The 26,883-nt window shown below is 45.2% G+C and overlaps 1 protein-coding gene across 1 annotated transcript in view; it reads left to right on the forward strand.

The window, feature by feature from the left end:
* GRHL1 (grainyhead like transcription factor 1) overlaps positions 1 to 26,883 on the forward strand; it is a 38,704-nt gene that overhangs the window by 3,445 nt on the left and 8,376 nt on the right. Inside the window, exons 3-11 of the mRNA XM_033055493.1 lie at positions 2,761 to 2,831; positions 4,300 to 4,690; positions 5,449 to 5,525; positions 6,307 to 6,463; positions 6,958 to 7,069; positions 8,042 to 8,136; positions 20,320 to 20,478; positions 24,327 to 24,414; positions 26,583 to 26,722. Of these exons, the coding sequence (XP_032911384.1) occupies positions 2,761 to 2,831; positions 4,300 to 4,690; positions 5,449 to 5,525; positions 6,307 to 6,463; positions 6,958 to 7,069; positions 8,042 to 8,136; positions 20,320 to 20,478; positions 24,327 to 24,414; positions 26,583 to 26,722 (1,290 nt within the window). The remainder of the gene's footprint in view (positions 1 to 2,760; positions 2,832 to 4,299; positions 4,691 to 5,448; positions 5,526 to 6,306; positions 6,464 to 6,957; positions 7,070 to 8,041; positions 8,137 to 20,319; positions 20,479 to 24,326; positions 24,415 to 26,582; positions 26,723 to 26,883) is intronic.

Here is a 26,883-nt window from a genome sequence, read left to right on the forward strand (position 1 = left end):
TCAACTTGAGTAATGCTTTTTCTGTTGATCCCAGGTTCTTCAAGAGGCAATGTATTATAGAAATAGTCATAAAGTATGACACTTTAGGACCATATCCGGGTGTGAATATAAATATACATGGAGAAATGTACGTTGTTCACATGATCCCTTTTCTGGTGGACCTTTGGGTTTTGTTGGGGCTTTGTTGTGTTACTTTAGGCTCAGCTGATACTGAGATAGAATGACAGGTTTTTGGTGGTATGTGGGGCAGAAGTGTCCACCTGAAAGAGTTGCTGTCTGTTTCCCTCTAACCCTCAGTGAGCTTCAGCTGCTGTAACCTGTTAATCCTTTGATAGCAGTGATTGCCATCCCCAGAGTTTGTGGTCTTCTCAGAAACACGTGCCTTCCTAGATGCTCACGGCCGAACTGAGCAGTCAGAGAACGTTTTGATCTGCATGGGGTGCATTTTGCTGAGCTTTGTTTCCCAAATACCAAAAGTGTAAGCTAGGATAGTTATCTCTAGCCAGGTCAGTGGAGACCAGCAGGCATTTCCAGGCAGGGAGGGGTCCTGCTTGTGTTGAGACGCCTGTGTTATGGTGGCCTGCCTCACCAGGTGGAGATGCCTGTTTTTTCTTTGCTGAGCATGCAGGAAGGCCAGGAGGCTGACTTGGCTCTCCTGCCTGGCACTTTGGCTTGTGTCTTTTAACAGTAATGAGTGCAGTTGCCAGCCTCAGTTATGTTCTTCAAGCACTAAGAGAGATTGGCTGGTGCAGACAAAACCCTTGCCTACCCTTTTAAGAGTTGAACATGTCTTAGATATCAAAATATTCTTGTAATGCTTAATATGGAGATTAACACTCCACACACACGACAAAATGCCACAGGCTCACTGATGTGAATGTTATTCAGCTAGTTTTGTGAGAGTACAGCCTTTCTGCTTTGTGCTTGTGCTTGGTATGCTTTTGGGGGAAAAAAAACCAAACCAACAACAACAATATGCTTTCACCAGAACAATTTTAATCCACAAGATAATTTTGATTTCTAAATCTGTAGATTACAAAAAGAATGTTGCTGTTGATCCTTCATGCTCAGCAAAGCACAAACAATTTGCTGTACATTCAAACCTAATTCAGGGTTCCCTCTTACATTTGGGTATTAGTGGGTGTACAGAAAAAAATATGAGAGAACAGGTATGCTGTGCACTTGGGTAAAGCAGAATGGCTGGGGGTTGAAAGATTTATTGAGGGCTGTTATGGAGTAATGTTATAGAGGGATGACATCGAGGCATTCTACGCCCCTTCTGCATATTAAAGGCAGCTGATGAGATCACCTTCCTATAAAAAACCCAAAGCAGTAAAGCCAAGAAACTTTTGTTTTCTTCCATTTGACTCCTGGGCTTGCTCAACTGTGGTTAATAAGACCTTATAGGAAACAAATTTTTGATGAAAGTTCTTTTGGGAGTGTTGGCCTAATGCAGCTTGGAAAATCCTTGGTTTTCGGTGACTAGTTAGTGTTGACCTCCCAGCAGCCTCTAGCTAGAGGTTCTCCAAATTTTGCTGGTTACTGTGGGAAATCCAACAGCTCTAGTGTTTCTGGGGGTTCCAGGTTATGTGTAAGAACCAGGATATAGTTTTCAGTCGAGGCTGTGTAGAGAACACTGTTTGTGCTGGTGTGCCCTCAGCCTTGGTGTTGTGCTGAAGTGGTGGTTCCTCATCCTGGACCCAGGCTGGCAAATGAAGGCAGGATCTGAGCAGGCTTTGGTGGAGGAGAGTGCTGGGAGTTCACTCCTCCATATATACACCAGGTGATGTTTGCTTTGCTCCTTCAGGAGGCGTGATGAGGGTGACAAAAGTCCTGGGCCTTATATGTGGGTTGGCAGGAGAGCTTGTGTGGACTTGCTGTGTGGCTGAGGGGACCTGAGCACCATGGGCTTGTGCCAGCAGCTGCAAGAGCTGTTTGGGTTGCTGGGGTGTTGATTATGTGCTCCATGCAAGGAACTGAGCCACCAGAGCTCCAAGAGTTCACCTTCTCCTGTGTGCCTCAGCCTTGCAGTGCAGCCAGGCAAATGGCTTGTGTGTGTGGCAAGGTCACTTGTTGATTGATGTTGTATTTTCAGGGCGAATTCTGTCCGTGGCATAAAACACAAGGAGCAATACTGAACTGTCTTAAAACCAGAGTACTGGTTGCACTTTTTATAAAAAAGGTTTAATATTGTTTGAGCCAGTGTGTTTTGTGTGACTATGCACAAATATGAACTGTAGTATCTCAATATGCTTATTGGATGTGGTGCTCCCCAGTTTCTGATTGATGAGGAGAAAGGAGAGCTTCAAATGGTCTTAGAGAAAATGGCTTAGAGAGCACGTGGCCTTGGGGAAGTGGCTGTGCAAGAGCATCCTTTCACAAGCTTTGAGCTCGTCCAGCAACCTGAGCTCTGCCAGCCTGCAGAGGAAAGAACCTGCACTGCCGGCAGACCTTGGGGAATCTCCTCTTGGTCCTGGTGCTCCTGCCATGGATGGATGGTTTTCTGCCCTGGTGTTCTCACCACCTGGTGCTGGCAAGAGCTCAGGGCTGACACAGGTGACTGGGTTGGCTACATGGGGATTTGTGGGGCATCTCCTGGGCTTGACCTGGCATCCCAAGCCGTGTGAACATGAGTTAAACTGTAATGTAAATAATGACTGGTATCTGAAGCAAGGCTTCCTTAATTTCACCAAATTTTAAGGAGCTATTTTTTTTTTTGTATGGAAGGAAGAATTGAATTATAGTTTGTCTATTTCCCAGGTTCCAAGGGAGAGGAGATCTTCAACAGCTAAGCCTGAGGTAGAACATCCTGAACAAGACCATAGCAAAAGGTATTATTTTTTATTAATGCTTCTGTTTCCTTCCTTCCCTCCTAGACCATCAAAGCTGCTGAAATAAAGTAACTTGGTGCACTGTGGTGATCTGCTGGAAGAGAGAAGTTGTTAGCTTTTACTCTGTGCCTCCGATTCCTGTGTTGCCCCAGGAACAGGGTAGGGATTGAACCATGGTGTGGAGAGTTGAGGCTCAAACTGCTGCTCAGTGCCATCTATCTGCTTATAGTATGCTGATGGCATATAGCAAAAGCTGCTCTCTAACATTAGGCATGGCCTGGTAGTGCAGGCCCCCCCCCAGGCTGCAGTCACTGGGGACACTTTTCATTTTTCATGCAGTTACTTCAGTTGTTCTCTGCTGAATTTTGTTCTCAGCTGCCAGCAGCATTGCTGTTTCATGTATGGGCCAGTTGGGAAGGACTTCAAAGTGCTTGTGATTAGGTTTTATATTGTTTAGGAACTTCTTTCTTCCCCTACCTGCCTTCCCTCTCTTGTGCCTCCCAAGCAGATGATACTGGTTAGGTGAATATAACAAATGGGAGGTTCGCTCAAGCCAGGTTTCCACACCTACCATCCTCTTCCTTTGCACAGACTAGAATGCTTTAAGGACCCAAGGTGAGATTTTGTGGTCTGGCTGAGCTGATGGAGTGACTTCTCAAGAAGAGCAGGCTGGTTCTCAGCGATGTGTTCCCACTGCTCCCCTTGAACTAGATTGTGTCCTACATGGATCCATCACCAAACAGGGAAAGAAAAGGTGGCTAGTTTTCTGTCAGCCAGGCAAGCTGAACTGGCTCACCCAAGGAGGCAGGGGAATGTCAGAATTGGTGTAAAGGAGAGGGCAGGACCACTTTATGGGGAGGGAGAAAGGGAGGGCAGGCTGACTTAGTGAGCTATGAGATGAGCTCAGCCACAGATCTCAGTGTTGTCCTGGCAGAAATGAGTGTGATGGGGTGGAAAGTGGTAAGCTGCGCATACCACTCCCAGGAGTCTTGGTGCAGTTTTTCTTGGGGGGTTGTGCATGAAATGAGGGCTGTGATTTCTCTGCTGGTGCTGCCCAGGTGGTGTGCAGTCCTGGGGCAGAGGAGCAGCAACCTTGCTGTCCGTCCTTTTCCCTCTGCCAGAGCTTTGCAGAGCCTGCCTGTGCCAATGTGTGGTGGGAAGTGCTTAGTTTTGGACTGCTGTTTTCCAGCAGTGACGATCTGGGCTGTGAACTCTCACCCTTTGCTCCAGGGTAATTCATCTCCAATAACCATCCAAGGTGGGATGGTTAACAGTGGGACAGGAATTATGAGGGGGTTTTTTTTAATGAGTTTCTCAGCTTTTCAGGTTAGGATTGAGCTGTTCTGCACAAGCAGGGGAGTTTGTGTCAGGTGTTGTTGTCCAAAAAGGCTGAAAAGCTTTTCTAGCTCTTGTTTAATAAGAAAATGAGCTGTATAATTTATGCCTGATTTCTTTTTGCCCTTTTAAGGAACAGCATCCCAAACGTTTCAGAACAGTCGCTCATTTCTGCTGGAGAAAACAGAGTCCAGGTTCTGAAAAATGTGCCTTTCAATATTGTCCTTCCACACACCCCCCAGATGGGCATGGACAAGCGGGGCCACCTCACAACCCCTGACACGACAGTTACGGTTTCCATTGCCACGATGCCCACCCATTCCATCAAAACGGAGACGCAGCCCCATGGCTTTGCCGTGGGCATCCCGCCGAGCGTGTACCACCCCGAGCCGCCCGAGCGCGTGGTGGTCTTCGACAGGAACCTCAATCCCGACCAGTTCAGCTCCAACACCCAGCCTCAGAACTCCCAGAGGCGAACGCCAGACTCCACCTTCTCAGAGACTTTCAAGGAGGGCGTGCAAGAGGTACCAGGAGAGGCAGTTGCTCTGTGTGTGTGTGTGTCTTGATCTGGATGGAGAGATCCAGTTCTGTCTTAAACTGTTCTTGTTACAGGAGCCAGAAATCCGTCCAGTGGCTTAGAAATAAAAGACTTTGTCAGAAAGGTGCATAATTAAAACTTTCGTAAATAAAACCTTCACAACACGAAATCATTATCAAAAGCAAATGACTAATCTTACAGTGGCAGAGTGACAGAGGCTTTGGCTTGCAGAGTGTGGAAATAGTTATCTCGATCCGTAGAGCCAGGTTTTGCAAGAGTTCGGCACTCCGTGGTGCCTTTGCAGGTACCAAACTGAAGTGACTGTATCTAAGCTTCCTCACTGCCAGTTTCTAGGTGTGGTGTGTGTCCATAGAAAACAGTTGGATTATGTAGGGCCCTTGAGTGAGAAAATCTGTGGGTTTTGTTTTATGATACCAACTGAAAATCGCACCGTAACCGCGTTTTGATTTTTAAGCCAAACCTCAAGGAGCTGTGTAGCTGTGCCCTTTGAGAGTTGGGAAAGCATTAAAATTTTGCCTTAAGCTGACTTGGAAGGCTTATGAAATGTTGTGCTTAGTTGACACCCAAAAGTGTTGGATTAAAACACTGTTCAAGTGTCCTATTTGTTCAAACCAAAAATCAGTTGTTATCTGGTGAACAATTTGCCTGACAGAAGTTCTGTGGAAATTTAATAATTGACTTTTCTTGTTGTTGCAGTGTTAACTGTTGTTTTGTCTGCTTCAGGTTTTCTTTCCTACTGAACTGAATCTCCGAATGGCCAATATGAATTCAGAAGATTATGTTTTTGACAGCATTTCTGGGTAATGATTTGAGGTCCCCATTTTGCCCATATCCTCCTGTTCTCTTTGTTGTCCATGAGCAAGCAGTAAAACTCATGCCTATTTGCACTGAATCATAGTTGGATTTTGGGGGGGCCTGTGGATCTCAAACCTACAATTACATCTGCTTATTTGAATTTCAGTTGAAAAAATAATTTAAGGAAAACTCCCTGGAGTATTGGAAATACCACCCAGCTTCATTTATAGTCCTTGCACCAAATCTGTGTCCCGTGGGAAGGGGCAGTGCTGTCTGGGAGTGGTTTGGGGATTTGCTTCCAGCTGTGCCCCCCTCCCTGGTCTGCTTGACTTGCTCTTGGTCTGCTGGAAATCTACAGCAAGAATAGGAAAAATAAAACTTACCTGCGCTCCAGAGGAGGGGAGCAAATTAGTTGCTTGATATAGTTGCAGTTGACCAAGAGGGCGATGGCCACTGAGTAGCTTATTTGCTTGTGGATTTAATTAAACTGCTAATAGATACTTTTCCGTTCCATGGGAGCAGCTTGCTGCGCTCAGCCGGAGTAGGGACCTTCCCATCTTGCCTGCTGATGTGTCTTAGGATTTAGCTTGCCAAGAACTATTCTTGAATGTTCATTCATGAAGGAAATGGTTGAAAAAGGGGCTCATCCTGTTTTCCAACTTCTTTGCCTGTTGATGGCTTAATGAGTCAACTAACGACTTTGGAATTTCTCCAAATTAAATGTGGAACGTTTAATCAGCTTTCCAGGAAAATGCCTTAGCAATCACTACCCTCTTCACTCTATAGGAATAACTTTGAGTACACTCTGGAAGCCTCCAAGTCCCTCCGACAGAAGCCTGGGGACAGCACAATGACTTACCTGAATAAAGGTCAATTTTACCCAATCACACTGAAAGAAGTCAGCAGCACTGAAGGAATCCATCACCCCATCAGTAAAGTCCGAGTGAGTGGCAGCACCTGTGGTTTCTTGGGAAGGAGGGTGTGTACCATGGTAACCTTAAACTCTCCCAAAGTGCAGTTAATCTAGACCAGAGCATCAGCACAAAGGCCAGCTTACCTGTGCTCTTACGTCAGTGTTCGTTCTTTTGCTGTCCACCTACTGCCAGACCAGCCCATCCTGGCTCAGACTGTTAAGAAGTGCTGTCAGCACTTGTGTAAAGGTGATGCAACACCTGGAATGAGATCCTTGAATTCTAGTTAGGAGAGCAGTTCTGCTCATCTCTGTTTATGACCCAGAAAGTGCTGTTGTCTGCCTTCCTGTTTGGCAGTGGTGTGCCAGGTATGCTGTAGTGCCTCAAGTGGAAAAGCCTAAAGCTCCAAAGCAAATATACTCTCTGGCCTTTTCTCTATTTCTCTTTCATTTTTTTGTTTGGTTTATTTTTGAATTTTGTTTTGTTTTGTTTTTTGTTTTTTAAGTCTTTCCCTCTCTCCTTTCAGAGTGTCATTATGGTTGTGTTTGCTGAAGACAAAACAAGGGAAGATCAGCTCAGGCACTGGAAGTACTGGCACTCAAGACAGCACACAGCCAAACAAAGATGCATTGACATAGGTAAGGAACACTCTCATTGCTGATGTCAAACTTCAGACTTAATTCCTTGGCAAGGTTCAGCTTTCTGCTAAAGTTTTGTTATTTTAAGGAACTTCTGGATCACTCTCTCTGCTATCCATAACTTTGCTGAAAGCCCAGATATAGTTTGTGATTGCTTGGAGCTAATGCTGTAGTTTTTAGGACTTATTAAAAAGGCTGATTTTTTTTTTTTTTTGAAAATTTTGATTGGTAGGGTTTACAGTTTTGTATTGGGAGGTCCAACAGTCCCCTGCAGGCAACAGGTTGTTTGTTTTTTTTTAAATATCCTGTTGTTTGTAGCTAAATCACAGCTTGTAGACCCAGTGGCTGTCCTAAATATTGAGTTTCTTCAGAGGACAAGATCCTTGTAGAAATACCTCAAGACTAATGATCCTCCTTCCCGCAGCTTTGCTCACAACTTGTCTTTGGTACATGTAAAAAAAGAAAACACTGCAAATTTCCACTTGCCTCCAGACAAGGCTGGGGCTGGCTGAGTTCCAGCCTTCTCTGGCTGAAGGCTGGGCTGTTCCCCTCGTCCCTTCCTTCTGTGAATCAAAGCAGGGATTAATCACTTGGCACTTAAAGCAGACGCGCATGCAAATCTTTGTTTGTTATTGAAGGAGTTTTATTGAGAGCTTATGTCCTTGCCGTACAGGGTAGAGTTTCCCGCACATAGCAGGTTATGGCACAGAACACCTCATATCTAGGATCTGCCTTTCTCACTGGAGTTTGCAGTTTAATCCCATTTTGCTCCTTCCTCCTGTTTGTTGATGGCTTTTTTGTGTGTGAGAACCATTTCCAGCTTCTTTAAAGATCCATCCCTAAAGTGTACTGTTCAGCTTTTTTTGCACCCAAGGGGCTACTAAAGAATTACAGTTTCTGGGTGCTTCATGTGATTAAAGTCTCAGGTGATATCTCCTCTTCCTCTCCCTCATGAACCCTTCTTTCTAACAGCTGACTACAAGGAGAGCTTCAACACCATCAGCAACATTGAGGAGATTGCGTACAATGCCATATCCTTCACCTGGGACATCAACGAGGAAGCAAAGGTATGTGACCACGATTATATTTCCTGTCCTTTTAGCAGATTCAGGGGCTGGGGGAAGGGAAGGGTGTGTGGCCTACCTGGTGATTAGCATGTAACAAGTTTGTTTACGCTCTTACATTAGGCAAAACCTTCTGGCTATTTCTTAAGAGGGTTTGCATGTGCAACTGGGAGAGCTTTGCAACTGCTCTAGGGTTCTTGGCAGAAGTGCCTACCTGAGAGACAAGTACTGACAGAAGGAAGCACGGAGCGTTTCCGAGCAGATGAAGTGGTGCAGGAGGTGTGATGAGCGGAGCTGGGCTTGGCACCGAGGATCCCCATGGGAGGGGAGCAGGGGGCAGCTGCTGGGGAGCTGAGGCTCCAGCCATAGCCTTGCCTTCCACCAAAGAGGGAGCAGCTGTGGCCTCTGAGCTCCCAAAGTATGCGTTGCTTAAACCGCAGATCCCAACACCCAGTGACCTATTTCAAACTAGAACAACCTCCTGGTGAACTCTGGTTTGATCTTTCCTTAGAACTGTGGGCGCTTTTGTAGGTGTGTCAGGACAGGAAGCTTCCCCAGTTAGTAGCTAGCTGCAGCTGTTTGAGCCACTCTGCCTTCTGGAAAAGGCTTGTGCATCTTCTGGGTTCAAGAAAAGCAGGTCAAAGTGTGGAGCCAACTTAGTTCTAAAGGCATTCCTCACTGCTTAGTTGCTGGAGTCAAAGTGAAGGAGTTTTCTTTTGAGAATTTCATTACTGCCTGGGTTGTCTTTAAAAACCGAGAACCATTTCTTGTCCATTTTTGGAGGCTGGCTCTTTCCTTGGCAGTACTAGTCACTGATACCAGCAAACAGTACCAGTAGTCACCAGCATCATGGGGAAAACCACTGATGGCTGCAGAGTGCCATGTCTAGGGAGAACCTGGCTTGGGGGGACATGGGAACTCTCAGCAAAGAACACAGGTCCTTCTCTGGAGCTGTGTGCGCTCCTGCTCTGCAGGAGGAGCAAGGGCTGGTGTCACTGCACAGAGCTTGCTGTCACCGCAAACTCTGCTCTGTCCTGCACAAGGGCTGGGGAGAAAATGTTGTATGGGGCCTGCTGTTAGGTATCAGCTGTGTGGGAGAAGTTTGGGATGCTTAGCAAACAGCAGTGAGGAGCTGTGTGTGCTGCTGCTGAAAGTGCTTCTTTGCAGCATGTGGAACATTACTTGTGAGGCTGGTGTTGGGTGCCAAGATTGCCTTTTCACCAGATTTGGGTTCAGTCAGGTTGAGAGGGCTGGCAGGGAGGGCCTTATCTGCTGGAGGATGCTGAAAGGCTGACATGATTTCTAAAACATGAAGCACTTTGTGAACAAATAAGAGCTGTCAAAAGGAGTCAGTAAATATTATCCTGCTGCCATAGCCAGTCAAACATTTAACAAACCCAAGCAGTCGGTGTCTACGAGGTATGCAAACGTTTAGAATTTGCACACAGGGGTGGATTATGCAGACAGAGCAATGCAAGTCCTCAAGGAGCTGGAAGCACTTTCTGCAGCTGCCTCTCTGCTGACTGAGCCACTCTGCAGCAGCAGGGATGGCTTACTAGCCCAGGAGCAGGGCTCACAGCTGGTGCTGAGGACTTGGTGGCTGTCCCTTCCTACCGGGTGACTATTGCCAAGCTAACTCTAAAGACCCCTGAATTAATAGTTTCAGTCTGTAATGAAATGGCCAATAGCATTTTGAAAAGATCTAAGGACCCTCATGGTGTTATTTCACTCAGTGCTGAATTTCATGGGAGGATGTGGTGTGGGGAGCTGTGAGACAGACTGGTTTTTTAGCTACAGAGGCAAATTTGCTTCCAGATTCACAATCTTAGTATGTGAGATCCATATACTGTGAGTCCTGGTTTATATGAACTTTCAGAGGGGGCTATTGATACCAAATGTGCAAGCCTTGACTCTTAGGATCAGAATCATATTAAGAAAAAATACTTTTGGCTTCAGTATTTAAAGAATTGGTGTTTTTAACAAGCACTCCATGTGCTTAAGTGTCTGTTTAAGTTCATTTTTGCCCTGAGTGGATGTGTTTTGTCAATGACTGAATTTCTCAGCAAAAGAGCTGCAGTTCTTTCTCAACTTCTGTGATCTTATCAGGAGATGTCTGAGCCAATTTCAACAATTTTTATTGCATGGTTCATTTACCTTGTATGCTCTTGCTCTCTCTTTTCCTTTCCCTCCCTGCCCCCCAACCCCTGACAACAGTCTTAAAGTATATGAGGAAAGCAGGGAATAGATGGAGCTGAGTTTCTGGTGGTACAGAAATTCCTTTACAGTAATAAATAATGTTTTATATTTAATAAGAGCAGAAGTGCTGCATAGACAGTATGTTTAACCAGCCAGCAAGCCTTGATCATTAGGAATTTGCTTCCTGAGCCCTGGAGTTACCTGGACCAGAGCCAGGTGATTCTTCTGGGCTTGCTGCTTCTCCCATTTCCCTCTTTCTTTTGCTTCCAGTTTGCTGTGGAAATGATTTGATCCTGTGTAGCCCTGTCAAATGGGAGGTAATGAGGCTCTGTGTCTGGGCTTTCTGATGAGTAGTTACTCATTTGGACACGCAGGGTGTGTGTCAGATTTAAGGCAGAAATAGCATATTATCCCAAGGAGTTGCCCTTAGCAGCTCTGGGACCAGGTACTTGTTGTGGAGATGTACAGGAATATTGCACCTCTGCCACTGTGTCTGTTTAGGAGGGTGTCACCTGCTTGAGAGTGCTTTGCCAGGGCCCTTGGGGCCCTAAGGGGCTTTAGTAAACAGCACCTTTCTGCTGAAGAAATGCTCTTTTCATATAGCACAAGTCATGTGCTCCTTCTGTAGCAAGGAAAATTGTGTGGATTTCACAGCTGTAGGAGGGAAAAAGGATGTTTGAGATGCCCTCAGTAACCAGTATTTCACATTTCCCAGTTGTGCTGGGAGAGCTGAGAGCAAGGCCAGGGCTCTGGTCACTGGACACATCAGACACGCCTGGCTCTGCGTGGCTGGGGCTGTCCCACACTGCCTGCGTTGGTGTGCTGTTCCTGAGCCCTTGGGTGCAGAAACCAGGAGTATTTCATGCATGACAGACACTTCCCACTCTGGGACCAGACCTTGGCCGTGGATTTCAGAGCAAATGTGCTTCTCTCTGGCAGCTCCTCTCTGCCCTCTTCTGTTGTTTTGGGACATGACAGGAGCTGCTGGAAGCAGCTGCTTCGTAGCAGAGGCTGGTTTAAGTATTCTTTGGTCTTTGTAAGTGTGTTCTCAAGCTGGAAAAGGGCCCAGGAACCAAAACCTCCTTGCTCTGAGACAGTAAAGGGAGAGAAGGGTGGGGAGGAAGGCCAGGCTTCGAAAGAGGCAACCTGCCCTGAGGTGGTGCTGTTGAGATTTGAAGGACAGTAAGGTCAGGATTTGAAAGATTGTCAGGAGACTTGGCAGAGTGGGGAAGCAGTGGTTTAGGTGGGCTTTCAGATGTCTGTGTTAGAGGTGAAGTCTGATCCCATCACCTGACAGAGCAAGGGAAGGGAATAGTTGAATGAGGAGACAATCATGCTTTGTGAGAAGAAAACGGAAGAGGGTGGACTAGAAAATCAGTTGATGAACTGGTGAGTTGTTGAATGGGGTATTTAAGAAAGCCAGTGCAGCTACTCGATCCGGAGCCATCCTGCTTGAGTGGAAGCATGATCTGATGAGTCTGGTGAGATGTGTAGCTGATACTCACTTGCATGCAATAGGTAATGCTGGAGTTACCCTGAGGCTTGTGGAGACTTCAAACAGTTTCCCACCCTATGATGGATGTCTGCCGTGGGCAGACAGTCGAGGTGGGGTTCTTCTCCTGCAAAGAAGCTTTTAGATGTCTGAGCACAAGCTCATCATCTTTTGTGTCTGGCTTCATTAGGGACAGGGTGTCTAGAGTTAGGATGCAGCTTTCTCTAGAGGTGTCTGCCCCCTTCTTGGTGACTGAGCAGGCTTGGCTTTGAAATGTGGGGATGTTAGAAGTAGGGAATAGGAATCCTTGCAGCCGTTTTTGTGTCTTTGTCCCCCATGTCAGTCAGAAGTGGTTGTAGGTTCATGAGTTTTTGAGGCTGGGATCCATCTCTTCCCAGGTTTGTGCAACATGCTAGGCTCTCCTTTTCTTGATTGGTACCCAATAAGATCTTTTAAAGAAAATTGCCACTATGTGTGTGGTTGAATGCACATTTCATTCTGCTCTTCTTAAAGTTGGCTGTTGTCCTGTTATCTCTGCTATGTTGCCCGTTAGGCTGTGAAATAAATTCTGTCCCTTAACTCTGGCCTGGGGACATGGCCTGCTCTCAGGTCAGTGGCAGTTGAACAATCTGGACAGATTGGTTTCCCCAGGGTTAACTGGCTTTGCTGGATCCTGCTTTGCTCAAATCCTGTCTGAGCTCTTGCCTTGTGGAATGGGAGGGTTGAGGCCTCTTGTCTGAACAGGGTGAGTTGTTGTCTGCACAGTGACTGCAAGAGCCTCCCTGTTTCTGTAGTTCTAACAGGGCAAGATCCTGTTAGACCCCTTCTGTGCTTCCCAGTGGGTCCCTTCTGAAAAGCAGCATTGCTTGCAGCAGCTCCCAGAGAAGGGCCCCGTGGAGGTCTTTGGTCTGGCTTGCTTTAGGCTGGGTAATGGGACCATAGCCAAAAATGATGTCACTGCACATTAAGGGTTCTATTGTCCTCCTACTCCTTCCCTCAGAAAAAAAAAAAAGGGCATTGTAAGCCAGATTCTGTGTGAAAAGACCCTTTCTACTAAAAGAGAATACATGGAGAGAGTGTAGCAGGCATTTTGAGCTCAAGAATATCATGACACAGCTTTTTACTACCTTTTCACCAAAGGGAAGATGCTGTGGTGTCTCTTGGTTGATGCCCTGAACGACAAAACAGTGCTTGTTTATTACCTTTTTTTTTGGTCCAAAAAGAGTGGAATGGTCCTAATATTAATTAATGGTCCTAATATAATTTGGTATAGCCTTTTGAAATAGAAAATTAGGCAATGAGGGTGGTCTGCTTGGCAGATCCTCTCATGTGTTGGCAAGATTATTTTGTTTAGAGGAGTTCAATTTTTGGAGAGGGTGGATCTCCTGCTACAACTTGAAGTGAAGCTGGGTGGTACACTTTTAATTTATTTTAAGAGTTTATTCTAGCATAATCCTCACTTGGTGTTCTCTATAGGAAGAATTTCATCTTTTCTGATTGATGAATATTGCATATGTTTATATGGATGCCATTGTAATGAAGCAGCAGTCATATGCCTCATTAAAGAAGGTGTTGCCACCTTCAGCAGCATTGAGGAGGTACAGGTTTGACGAGTTGGAAATGAAACTATGAAATGTGATGAGTCAAACATACTTAAAGGAAAGAGATTGGTGTGAAGCCAAGGCTGCAGACCACAAATACTTTGAGGCACAGGTACACACAGCCTTTGGAGCAGTGACATAGGAAAGTCATAGCAAGTATTGCTTACCTGCCTCTTAACACTGACCTCTCCCTACTCTGTCCTGGGTTTTCTGGAAAACAAGCATATGCTGCCCTTGTTTTTAAACATTGCCAGCTAGAAGCAAGTTTTCAACTCAGTATTTCGTCTAAGCTTGGTGTCCCAAGCCTCTGCCTCTGTCTGGTCTTCCAAGTACGAGTTCACAGGGTATTTCCCAAAGCTGGAAGGAAAGTCACTTGAGATTAGCTTTTCTATAGAGAAAACTAGGAGGTGATTTTTTTCTTTCCCCTTTTCTCTATTCCTTTTTTACCTGACGGCAGCTCTTTCTTTTCAGCCATTTTTTGTGGCTTTATGGACTTAATTCTCAGTTTTGTGTTGTTTTGTCGTGTTTCAGCTTTTTGTCACTGTTTTTAGAGACTTGTGTTGTTGTTGATGTGGGGGGTGTATTACGGTTTTTTTGTGGGTTTGGGGGTGTTTTATGTTTGTTTGGATTTTTTTTCAATATATTGTCACTGTTTTTGCCAAACTGCTGTTTTTACTTTCTTCCCAACTAACCTAACAAAACCTGGCCCAACAGCTTTATCTTATCGAAGTGTGGGGTGGGAGGAAGCATCAGTAGACTGGGAACTATTATCCCCAGGTTTCCCAGGTGTTGGGAGCGGAGACATTCCTATATTTCCTTGCCTTGGAACAGGTTGGAATAACAATCAGCATTGCTCTTTGTGAGCAGGAATATGTATTTTCCTTTCATTACCATTCCTTTTTGTTTTGCTGATGGAGTAAACTTGCTAGGAGGATGCTCTTTATCTGGAGGTAGATCGTATTTCCCACTTGTCTTTCCTTGATGAGGTGTGGGACCCATGATGGCCTCTGTGTCAGTCACCCAAATTGGGATTGGTGGGTTTGAATGCAAACCAACTCCCCTGGGCTGCAAGCAGGATGGTGCTGGGTCTGCCTGGGCAGAGCTGGAGCGGATGCAGCCCTATCACCCATCTGCCAGACAAGCCTTTTTTGGAGCATCCGATCCCAAAGGCAGGAGGAGGCTGAAGAGCCCACAGGTGCATGAATTGCCCAATTTTTTTATCTCTTTCCTGGCTCACCTCCTGCTGATGCAAAACCTGTGGTGCGTGTGGGAGGTGAAGAAACGCATGTGAGAGCAGTAAGATTAGCCACCTCTCAGGTGATCTTACCAAAGTGTGGGTTTGGGGTTTTTTTTTCTTTTAAATACAGAAGAGTCTTCCCAGCACTGCTTGCTTAGTACATGCCATTGTGGATGTGTGCAGGCAGACCTGTGCTTGCCCTGCCTGCACTCGAAGCTGCTTGGTTCTCACCCAGAGCCAATTTTGGAAGCCACACTGGCACAAAGCAGTCTCCAGGCTGACAACTCTGCCTCTCAGAAGGGCTTGGAACTCTTCTGGTGTACTTCATAAGGCTTTTGGACTGGAGATGTTTTGCGTCCAACCAGGTTGCAGCATAGAGGAAATACACAGGGACAAATCTTTAGAAAATACTTTTTTTTTCCCCCTCTTTGCTATTTGTATTTGTCCAAGCCTTTAGAGAAACCATATTATTTCAGCTATCAGCATTGTTCAAACTTCCAGGTAATTTTTCTTTATGGGAGAGGGGAGATGCTGCCTTTGTGTCTCCAGACCCACTGGAACCCCTTTGCCTACTGTATTTTGGGCATAACATCGAAACTGTTTAGCCAAGGCAAAGAAAAGCAGTATCGAGCTACATTCCCTGGAAAGCAGCTCATTGCAGTTTAACTTGTCTTTGGTTGTTGTGTTGTAGGCTCCAAACTCTGTATTCTGTACAAACAGTCATCCAAAATCAAGAACATCCTGACAGTTTGATGTTGATTATAACATAGACTGAATATAACGTAGCCTGGAATGTCTCCTGTGAAGATAGGCTGAAGAGTTGGGGTTGTACAGCCTGGAGAAGAGATTGCTCTGGAGAGGCCTTAGAACACCTTCCAGTACCAAAAGGAGGATTAAAAGAAAGCTGGAGAGGGACTTTTTACAAGGGCTTATAGTGATACAGATCAAGGGTGAAGGACTTTAATTCAGATTGGGTATTAGGAGGAAATTCTTCACTGTGAAGGTGCTAAGGCACTGTAACAGGCTGCCCAAAGAAGCTGTGGATGCCTCGTCTCTAGAAGTATTTAAGGCCAGGTTGGATGGGATTTTGAGCCTTCTGGTCTGGTGAAATGTGCCCCTGCCCATAACAGGGGGGGCTGGACTAGATGATCTTTAAGGTTCCTCCCAACCCAAACTGTTCGGAGGTTAAAATGAGAGGCTTTTGTGTAACTAGTGTGACAAAAGAGCTAAAGTTTTTGTCTGAATTCTCAATAGAGATAGAAGTATCTAGTGGACTTGGATTGTTGAGTAATGTCTTAATCCTTTGGACACAGAAAGGATCATAAATAGGAGGAGATAATGCCATTTACCTGCCTTCTCTTGAAATGAAATAAATGTGAAGCAAGGTGATCAGCCTGGAAAAGTCCCAAGTTTGCCTGTGTAGGTCCTTAACCAGACTTTGCAGGATGGTGTTACCCATGCCTGTGTTTGCTCTGACTGGTCAGACAGAGTTCATGGTGGGCTAACCCAAGTTGTTCCCCATTGTCTGTGGCAGCCATGGGTGAGAACTTACACTGCTGCTTTCTAGCTGTGCAGATGAGCCTGCACGAGGTGACATTTCATCTAAGGCTGCTGCATACATAGCCTTTGGACTCATCAGAATTGCCAGTAGGTTTTGTGTGACAAAAGAGTACAGTGTCCAAGATAAACCAAGGAGAGGAGATCTGGGTATGCAAGCCTTCATTTAAAAAAGGCATCTTTCATCTCGCTGACAGAGAGGTTCCTGCAGTGCTTTGATTGCCCTTTAATTATGTCTGTTTTTCCTGGTTTGTTTGAAAGGCAGATCTTGTTAAAAAAAAGGTGCTGTGTGGAAAGAACTTGGCTGTCTCTGCTGCCCTTCCTTGAGGGCACGCAGCAGAGCTGTCGGATTAATTTTTTTCTGCATTATTAAAATGGAAGATTGTTTCTTGTGGATTTGAATGTGTTCCTCCCACCTTAGGTGAGGAGGGGCACGAGGGGTCGGATGGTTAAAGCAGACAGAGAAGTCATGAGGTCTGACTTCTTCCCACACTGACTTCAGGCATGATCCCAGAAGAGAGGTGCTTTAATCCTTCTACCTTCAGTCTTTTGTTGTGTGCAGCTGGGCTGCCCCAAAGGCTGCAGGAAACCCAGCATGGTGTTGAGGAAAGAAGGCTCTAGAGTGTTGAGGTGAATGCCAGGTATGGGAGGTTAGCAGTTTGTAGCTGCTCACAGTTTTCTTGCTGTTTGATTTTTATCTGAGATGCCGCCATTGTGGAGCCATTTGCCTCAATGAATATCTCAACTTTTGTTAAAAGGAGTTAGAAGAAGCATGGAAAAATCAACAGGAAAAAAAAGGGAAAATAAAACCTGTCTTTGGTTAGAGAGAAAAACCTGGATATCTGATAGCCTAGCTATATGTAGTCAAATATAGACTAGAGACTCAACTGCTAAGCAAGCAAAATAACTCAAGAACAGGTTTCTAATCCCTTTACAGATCTCCGTTTTAAAGAAAATCTGCGTAACTTTGGAGGGCTTGACTCATGTTCGTAAGTGCCCAGGCTTGACAGTGCTCTATTTTTAAGTGCTGTCTTTATGTTGAATCTTGGGAGGTGAGATGAAAATGTTTTTTTTAAAAGTAACAACAAATCTTAATATAGCTGAGAATGCGGAACTGCCCTTAGAAAAATGGGTTGGACACATGAAAAGGAATCTTGCTCAGCAGGCTGAAGACGCAGAGCAACTTCTGCGGTTACGTTTTTCTTTCTGCTGGCAATTTTGGGGTGGGGATGTAGCTGATGCAGTCACTTGGCCTTACATTTCATTTCTAATGTAAGTCAAATACTCCTGTACATAAATAATCTGGGTGAAACTCTATTAGCCCAAACTGGAAAAGCTGTTTGTTAAAATTCTGTTTTGTGAATCTTGAGGCAACCTGAAATTGCTCAAAAATAGGAGTTACAAATGGTAGGGAAAAGTAGATGCTCCTTCTGAACTGGAATGGTTTAGTACAAACAGAAGACAGGCTGGCTCTCTGTTGCTTCAGAGACATGATTGGGTTTTAGTTGTCATCTTCTGCCTAGAGTCCTGAAGATTTAAATGGCATGAAAATGAAGTCAGCTGCTTAAAGCCAAAGCTAATCAAATGAGGAGACTCTAAAGTGGGAGGATAATCTTTGTCATCTGACAGGCAATCCTAAATTCCCATGGGATGCCTGTGCAGCTCTGCTGTAGTAATATGTGTCTGTTGTGCTGAGATCAAGTCTTCTACCTTCAGCCCAGCGGGCTTTGTGTGGCTGGTAAGCCATAAAAACTGAAAACATGAACTTGAAGTCTCAGAAAAGAAGTGACACCATGTGCTAGAGAACTGCTGACTGATGCTCACGCTGAATCTTCTGATGTCCAGTGGTGTGAAACTTATTTGAGGGATTTCACAGAAATTTCGAGGTGGTGGTGGACTTGCTGATGTGGCTGCTTGGGCATGTTTTTCTTAAAGAACATAGTCATTTTTTCATACAGAAATGAGTTGAGTGAATATTCAGTGTAGGTAAATTTAAAATTAAAATTTCAAATGTAAAAACATGCAAACACCAGAGTTGAGGGTCTTTTAAAAAGCAAAACCCCTGCTCAGGGAATGCAATTATTCAGGCTCTGCATACATCTGATTACCAAGCTCCCAAGCTGGTGAGAGCAGCTCTTCAAACTCCTTGAAGCTTTCCCCAGGGGTGTACCAGCACTGCAGGCAAAATGCCCTTGTAAAGCCAAAGGTAACAGAAAGGGAAGCGGGGTGGATGAGAGCAGTCAAAAGCCGTTCTCTGCGTTAGTTTGGGGAAGACTGCAAACAGCTTATTTTAAAATAATTTTCCTGACTTGAGGATTTGATGTATTTATGATTTGAGATGTATTTAATGCTTTCACAAAAAGTTGTCTTGGAACAACTTAGGTTTGGGGTGCTGGGACACAGGCTGGAGGGTGAGCAGGCACTGAGCACCAGCTCACCTTGGGTCCTGGGCTTGTTCGTGGCTTGAGTCCCTGCAGAGGCAGCAGCGTGGGTCAGCTGGGGCTCTGCTGATGCTGTGCTGTGTTTTACACATGGCATGTCCCTTGGCACAACAGGACTTGGTGGGGACACTGGAATTGGAATCTCTGGGATGGCGTGTGCACACGAGGGAATAGGGGGACTGTTTGCCGAGCAGGGCAACAGGGGCTGCAGGAAGCGGCATGTGAATTCCCAATATTCACACAAGTTATTGTGAGAGAAGTCCCTCACCTGCACTATTTTTCAGTTTTTATGTGTCTATATTATTCATGGCAGGAGAAAAACAATGGCTATAAACTGTCACTAGATCAGGGGTTTGTGTTTCCATTTCCCATCATTGTTAAAAACCAGCAAGGGATGTTGCAGAACCTGCATGAAGAGGACCTTGATAAGCAGCACTTAGCAAAACCAAAGGCTGTAGCTTTTCCAAGGCTGTGCGAGCCCCTGCAGCTCCGGGAGGTGGCACCAGCTCACTGCCGAGACTCCAGCACCACCTAAGTGTGCAGTCGGGTCCTGGGATGGTGCTCCTGCAAAATCTCTGGGAAGGTGCTTCTGGCTCTCAAGGCTTTCATTATTTTTTAAGCAGTGAGTTCCCAGCCTTTATTCTTCAGGCAGAGAGCAGAGAAGCCGTTGCAGGTCTTGGTGGCTCATAAATTCCTGGTAGCTAATCCTTACAGCTTCTGTGATGTGCCCATAATGGGCATTGTGTCTGTAGCAAAGCCTGGCACACTGCAAGCCCATTATCTAGATACAAACTACTCTGGTCTATCTGCTCATATCCACTTAAGGACATTTCTTTATTCTAGTAAGCAGCAGTATAGGACTTGTTCTCTGGTTGTGTGTGATTTGTGTTTTTGAGAGGGTTTTTTGGTTGTGTTTTTCAAGCAGTTATGAAAATGAAATTAGATATGTTCAAACATGCAATCAATTTTCCCTGTAATTAATTTTTTTGTAAGAATAATGGAAATATTTCTCTTACCCTTTCCATCTGAATGTTAACAGGGTATTGCAGGTCTTACTAAGGAATATTCAAAGTAGTGTTCAACTTAGTGCAAAGCCCAGAAACCTTCACTGGAATAATGGTGTTATTTCTGTGTTTAAAGATTACATGCTGCCAAGTATTTTTTAAAAAGCTTTTAATAGCCTTTGAGGTTTTTTTCTAACCAAGTGCTTTCAGACATAAGCTGTACTCATGTAAAACTCATGGAAAGATTTAACTTGCCCAGAGTAACATTAATTTTTTGGAACATGGTTTTTGTTCTTACCAAGATGCAATGCTGAGCAGTGAGGATTGATTGTAGGAGCATTCCTTGTGCTAGAAGTTTGATAGGGACATTTGAGAGTTTTTGGGTGGAAAGATGGGTGGAGTCTTCCTAAAGTTTGGAGGGTTTGTTGAAACCTGTTTTGGACAAAGTGGTTTTGTCCCCTCCAATGGCTTATATAAAGACTTAAAAATGTTATATTGCTTCTTGGGGATTTTTACCTGGTGTCTCAAAAGAAATAAGGTGCTGCTTGTAGTAGCAAGGACCAACATTTGGGCCTTAGCACTCTCTGAGTATCCCTCACTCAGTGGTCAGCCAGGACTCTGTTTCACTATTGACAGCTGTTGCTTTCCTCTTCTGCAGGTTTTCATTTCTGTGAACTGCCTCAGCACAGACTTTTCCTCTCAGAAGGGAGTTAAAGGTCTGCCCCTGAATCTTCAGATTGACACTTACAGCTACAATAACAGGAGTAACAAACCTGTCCACAGAGCCTACTGCCAAATTAAAGTCTTCTGTGACAAGGTAAGGTTGGATCAATGTGCCAATGACTGTTTTGGAAAGGCTGCTCCACAGCTACCAGGTTCCTCCCCCTCCCCTCCTAATTGTGTCACCTGCTATTTTGGCTCACTGAAAAGTCTTGCCTGTGTTTAAAAAATTCCAACCCCTTCCACTTGGCTCATAGATGTTATGATGACCTCAAATAAATTTGCTGCTCTCAAAATGCTGGAGTGCTAAGTGTCTCTGAGCATTGCCTTTAGAGAAAGGTCAGTCAGTGGCAGACTAACACTGGGAAGAGCTTTCAGCAGGAGAAATAATTGCTGTTGACTGGAGCAAGTGCAGACTTGTCTTTTTGCCCAAGTTCTGTTGTATTGGTCCTTCTAAATTTCTTCATGTTTTCATACTGCGTTTGTTACAGAAAAAAGCCTCAAACCAATAACTTGCAGAGCTTGTGAACAAAAGATGTGCCAAAAGAGATACAGCAGCATAAAAAAGCCCATTTACAAGCTGGATGGGTGCTGTAATTTGACTGTTCTGCCTAATGTATTTAGCACACAGAATTAATGCCTTCCCCAAAGCCAGTATTCAGCAGAAGCTGTGAAAGAAACAGCAGAAGCTGAGTTGAAAACAGCTGTAAAAGCTCAACTGAGTTTGCAAAGAAAGGAAATTTCCCCGTCTTCATACCGTGTTCCTACCTGAGCAGTCTTTTAAAGGTCCAAGGAAAGTAATGTGTAACATTGTTATTTCCAGAGTGACCAAAATTGTTCTAGGCTGTGATAAATGCTTCCTGGACTTCCCCAGTCCTTTTGATTGCTGTGAACTATGTAGACTTCCTATTTTGCTGATGTTCTGCTTGATTTGGACCTCTTATTCTTTGAATCCAGACTCTGTCTTCACAGGGCAGACTGCCTGGCTTCCCCCTTCTGCACTGACCTTGGGATCTTCAGAGCTGTTTATTTCACATATTCTCACTTTGCTTCTGACTGTTGCTGCAGAACATGGTTTTTTTCCTTTCTTAAATAGACCCAGAGGCACTGCCACCATTGCCGATGGGCCTTGGCTATCTTAAGCTGGCTGGCATTGGCTCTGTTGGGCATGAGGGAAGCTGGTTCTTAGAATGAACATGCCCTCAGAGAATCCATCCCTGCACCCCTGCATGCTGTATCATACACAAACCCCATTTACTCACGGACCCCGATGCTGGCTGCTTGCTCCAGGCTCCTGTAAGAACATTGGCATTTCAGAAGGAGTACCTGTTTTTGCCCTGTATTGAATTATATGTTATCAGCTAACTGCTTTTGAATGTTTATAGGACATACCTGTTACAACCTGGTATGTATTTGTCCTTGTGTGACCACTCTTACCTGCAGAAATTCTGTTACCCATATTTGTGGCCACCTAACACAGGTGTCTCCTCTGTTCCTTTGTCAAAGCTGTGCTTGCACTGCCCCAAATATTTGGTTTTTATCTAGTCCTGTGTGTTTTCAGGACCTGAATAAAGCAGTATGGGTATAATGGTGTCATCCTGTAGAATGTTATGGCACAAGCTTCCTTCAGGCTTGGCCCAGGAATATTTGGGCTGAGCAGGGATGGGGCTGACCTGTCCCAGCAGAAGACCTGCTCTATTCTGAATGGTACCTCAGTTATGCATCCACATGAGGAGAATTAAATACAGGGTTTCACAGACTGGAGCTCGTGCTGCTCTCTGGGATCTGCTGTTACTCTGGTAGCAATGGGCAATGGTGTGGGAAGGCTTTCATAGGATGTTAGGAACAAATGAATGAGATGCTGTTGATAGGAAAAGAGTGGGTGCAAGGCTGCTGGAGCATTGATGTGAATGGGCAGCAGCATGGAAACTGTTCTTTCAGTTGCAAAGTACCTTTAGGGGTCATTTAGTCTAGATCTCTGCCGTGGTCAGGGATACCTTCCACTAGACCAGCTTACTCAAAGCTCCATCCAACCTGGCCTAGAACACTTCCAGGGATGGGGCATCCATAGCTTCTCTGGCCAACCTCTTCCAGACCCTCGCCACCCTCATCAGAAAAAAATTCTCCTTATGTCCAGTGTAAAACTGTCCTCTTTCAGTTTGAAACCACTGCTCCCTGAGCTCTGCTGGCAGGGCAGAAAAACCTATTATCAAGACATAACTTGGTTTTTTTTAATGTGGGTTGTGAGATGCATTTACGTGGGCCCCAGTAGCCTGCATCAAGCTGACTTTCAAGCAGGGAACAGGAGGGCAGAGGTTTTATCAAAATGTGTGCTCTTGCTGAATCAGCATATTCTCCACAAGGGAGCAGATGCTGTTCTGTAGCAGTGTTTGAGTAGCACAACTTTATTATTTCCATACAAAAGGTAAAAATCAGATCTGGAACCAAATCTACTGTTTCTACTGTCCAGCTGAGATGTTGTGACTGCTCTGGTAGGGGATGACACAGAGGTGCTCAGGTCCAGCTGTGCTGAGGTTTAGGTGGGATGTCTTCACTGCAGTGGTCTATATCAGCTTTATTGGGTCAAGCAAAGCTGGCAATGCCTGTGTCTTCATGTGTAATTTTTTCTCCTTTTCACCACAGCTACCTGAAGCTGCTTTTTTTTCCCTCTCACTGGGTGGAAGGAAAGATATGTGTTAATGTGTATCAAATATCTTGGTTAATTTTCGTTTTTATTGCTGGTGCAGATAAAGCCCAGTGGTAGGAGCAGGTATAGGCAGCCTGACATCTATAGAACAGTGATTTACTGGGAAGGAAGGAGGGCTGTTCCCCTTCTCCCATGCACCATTAGGCACAGAGTCCCACCCCTTGGCCACAGGAGTTTTGACACCTCATTTGCTGTAGCTAATCAAGTCTTCCTCCGGTGTGCACGGATGTGGGTGTGTTTTGGCAGCTTTGCAGAAGGAGAGGGAAGGAGAAATAATGGCTTGGTGTGGCCAGGTAACTGTTACCTTTTGCCCTGCTTTGCAGGAGGGTATTGGGAGACAGGTAGAACTTGTGTATACCAGTTTTGATGGAGTAGTGGTAGCACCAGGATGGAGTGTCAGGGATCTCCTGTGGGCTTATCACTTCATGCAGTTGGCAATGTGACATCCCTGACTTAACCCACAGTCATATATGAGGTCTGGGCAGAGCTGAAGGAATGAACACTATTCCAAAGCTTCTTCATTCCTTCTCTTTCTCCATCATAGCTGTCTGCACCTTGCAGAAAAAAATGGCAACATAGCACTGTCCCCACTGCTGCTTGTTTTGGAAGGCCAGGAGCAGTGCAGGCATGAACTCGGGGAATCTGTGGATCTGCCTAGCCCTGATAAAAAGAGGAGAAATAATCCCTGCTTTAAAGCAGTGCATGAGTGCATGTCTGCAGCTTGAGCTCAGTGAAGGCTGGTGCAACTGCTGTGAAATGTGTGTGTGAAATGTGCAGGAGATATCTTGCACTTGGTGATCCCATTATGGTGTGACTTGTGTAGATTTTAATGACAATCAAAGGAACCCCTAAACTGGGTGAACCTGCAATTCTTTATTGTTTTAAACACTTCAACTATATTTTTTATCTAATGCCTTACACAGTCATTACAGATGTGGGTATCTTTTGTCACTGTAGCTCCATCTGACTTGAAAGAAAAGGAAGTGTTTGCATCTTGGATATGGTTGTTGGATTTCATTAGATGATTGTACTCAAAAGGAAGCAGATCTCAAAGTTGGCACACTTTGGCAAACCTGCAGCTCGGCTACTGTGAAAGTGACCTCCACAAAAATAGCTGTGGAAGAACTGGTGTTCTTGCCTCTGCAACTCAAAAACTTAAAAATATCTTCTCTTTCTCTCTCCCCTCCTCCCCTTTTCTTCACTCCCCTATTCCTTTCCCTTAATCTCTTGTCTGACAGGGAGCAGAGAGGAAGATCAGGGATGAAGAGCGAAAGCAAAGCAAAAGAAAAGGCAAGTGCACTGATCCCAGCTCTCAGTTGAACGCCTGTAAGTAGAACTTTTTCCTTCACTATTTTAAATGTTGGATCTAATTTTGGCTACAGATAGCTTGTGCAGTATAACTCAAGTAAATTTTTATCCTCTGTGGACCAGTTCCTTATGGAACAGTCACTGTATTTTACAGCACACAGAGTCATTTAGGGCTTCATTCTGTATAGTTCTTTCTGGCCAAGATGGGGTCCTGCTGTGTATTCAGTCAGGTATGGGTTGTAGCAGCTGAAGTGGTGGGGTGAGAGTGGGATTTTTGGCCAGTGCTGGAGCCCCTCCCAATCCAGGTGGCAGTGAGAATGATCAGTGCCAAGTATTTTCAGTTTGATCCTAAAGTTAGGTTTTAACTTCCATTAAAAATGTGTTTGCAACTCCTCAGCAAAGCCATGGCACCCTTGAAGCTGAGCCTTCAGCCTCTCAGCCCTGTGCTCACTCTTGTAGAGCAAAGTGGTCCTTAGCAAGTAATTTCAGTTTCTGCATGCGTGGAGCATGTGGAGACCTCAGCGCTGTAGTACATAAAGGATGAAGAGTTTCTCCCTGCTGAGCATCTTTAGCTGCTGCAGATGACAGATCCTGTGTTTGAATGACTGACTGGCTGTTCACCAGCAGAGCTGCTTAGAGGAAGATGTTCTCCTGTTCTTTGCTGGCACGGGGCAGGCGCGTGCGCTCGCTCTCTGTTAACAGCCCGACTGGTTCAGCCAGCGCGCGCCTCTCAGCTCGCCAGGCAGGATTTTCCTGACACAGCAGGTACAGGCTGCTGGAGCAGCTTCAGAAGATAATGCTGAAGGGAACCCATTTGCTCAAGGGAAGTTGTGGAAAGGGCTGGGTGTTTGGCTTCTTTCGAAACACGTCACAAGAGGCAGGTTTAGTGCACTGTTAGCGTTTCACAGATGTAGTATCTCCAGCGGCTCCCAAAAGATTACTGCATGCAGCCCTTTGCACCATGGCTGGAAAGGGAAGGAAGTTTCAGTACACATTTCCCAGGACCTTATGATTTTACAAAAGCTGCTTTCCAGTGTTAATTTTCTAGGCTTGGGCTTAGCCTGATGTGATCCTTATTTTCCTGGAAAGTACGATCTTTGGCTTTTTAGTTCTTATGTGGGTAGTTTCTGATTCCTTGAAGCCATAAGCTGTTACACTCACCTTCAGGATCACATGTACATGAACTCTTCAACAGCAGAAACAGTTGGTGACTTTTGGTCAAAGTTATTTTTACAGAAATTCAGCAATCTTTTAAAAAGGAGAAAATAGTGCATTTCCTACTGAGGACATGAGAAATGGTTTTGTTTGAAAAACATTTGTTTTGTTTGCACTTGGTTTGACCTCAGATGGATATATTTCCACTTGGTAAAATAAAGTTTTTAACTGTGGTAGTTTGACATGAATGTGTCTGAAATGCAATTTAAGGCACCTCCTGCCTCGCTTTCTCCTCAGAGGGTCTTTGTGGATGAAGTCTGTCCCCTTGGTGGGTTGTGTCACATCAGATGGTACACTGAGAGCCAGAGGGCTCTGTGGGAGACAGTGCTGACCCTAGAGGGATGGACTAGGGGCTGGCACCCTGAGGTGACCAGGATGAGCAATGAGAGGAACCAGAATGTGAAACCTGGAAAAGTGGAATCAAAATGTAGCTTTAAATATAATGACTTGCACAAACTAGTATTTGTACTACCTCTGTAGTATAGTGCTACTGTGGTGCTGTCTCTTTAAGATGCTCCCAGTTGGGAACATGCATGTTGTCCCTTTGTCTTCCTTGTATCCTCCTGGCATAGGAGCACCAGCAAGCTTTTGAGGGAATGGAGAGGGAGAAGGTGGGGCAGGGATTAGTTTTTGCCCTCTGTTTGGATGGCTTACTTGGTACATGGAAGGCCTTGGTTCCTCTCTTGGGCTGAGTACCAGGTTATTGTCTATCCTGATTAATATCCAAACAAAACTGAGCTGCTCAGTTGGAGAGGTGGAGAAAGCTTGGAGTACTCTGTGAAACAAGCCCTCAGGGCCCAGGCCCTCAGTTGAGAGGCAGACAACCAGAGTTCAAATTCCTTTAGCACAGGAACTTCTCACTTTGACCCTGACTGCAGAATACCCTTGTTCAGCAGTGTATGTACCTTTTAAAAGATGTAGGGCCCCATCAGGACCTTCAGTATCCTGTATCCCCATGTTTGTCTCCACAGTTTCTGATGTTAAAGTGCCCATGCTTCCCTCACACAAGCGTACAGACATCACCATCTTCAAGCCCTTCATGGACCTGGACACTCAGCCTGTCCTGTTCATCCCTGATGTTCACTTTGCAAACCTGCAGCGTGGGGCTCATGTGAGTAAAGCTCATGGCTCTGGGGATCAAGAGGCTCTGAGATGTATTTGCAAAAGGCCTGGAATGCTGTGTGTGTATGTACATGTGAAATGTCAGACTGCATCAGTGCTGTAATCAAATACAGGCTGCATCTCGTGTGTGCAAGAAATGTTGCTCCAAGA

The sequence above is a fragment of the Catharus ustulatus genome, chromosome 3 (assembly GCF_009819885.2).
Source record: "Catharus ustulatus isolate bCatUst1 chromosome 3, bCatUst1.pri.v2, whole genome shotgun sequence".
Classification (NCBI taxonomy): Eukaryota; Metazoa; Chordata; class Aves; order Passeriformes; family Turdidae; genus Catharus; species Catharus ustulatus.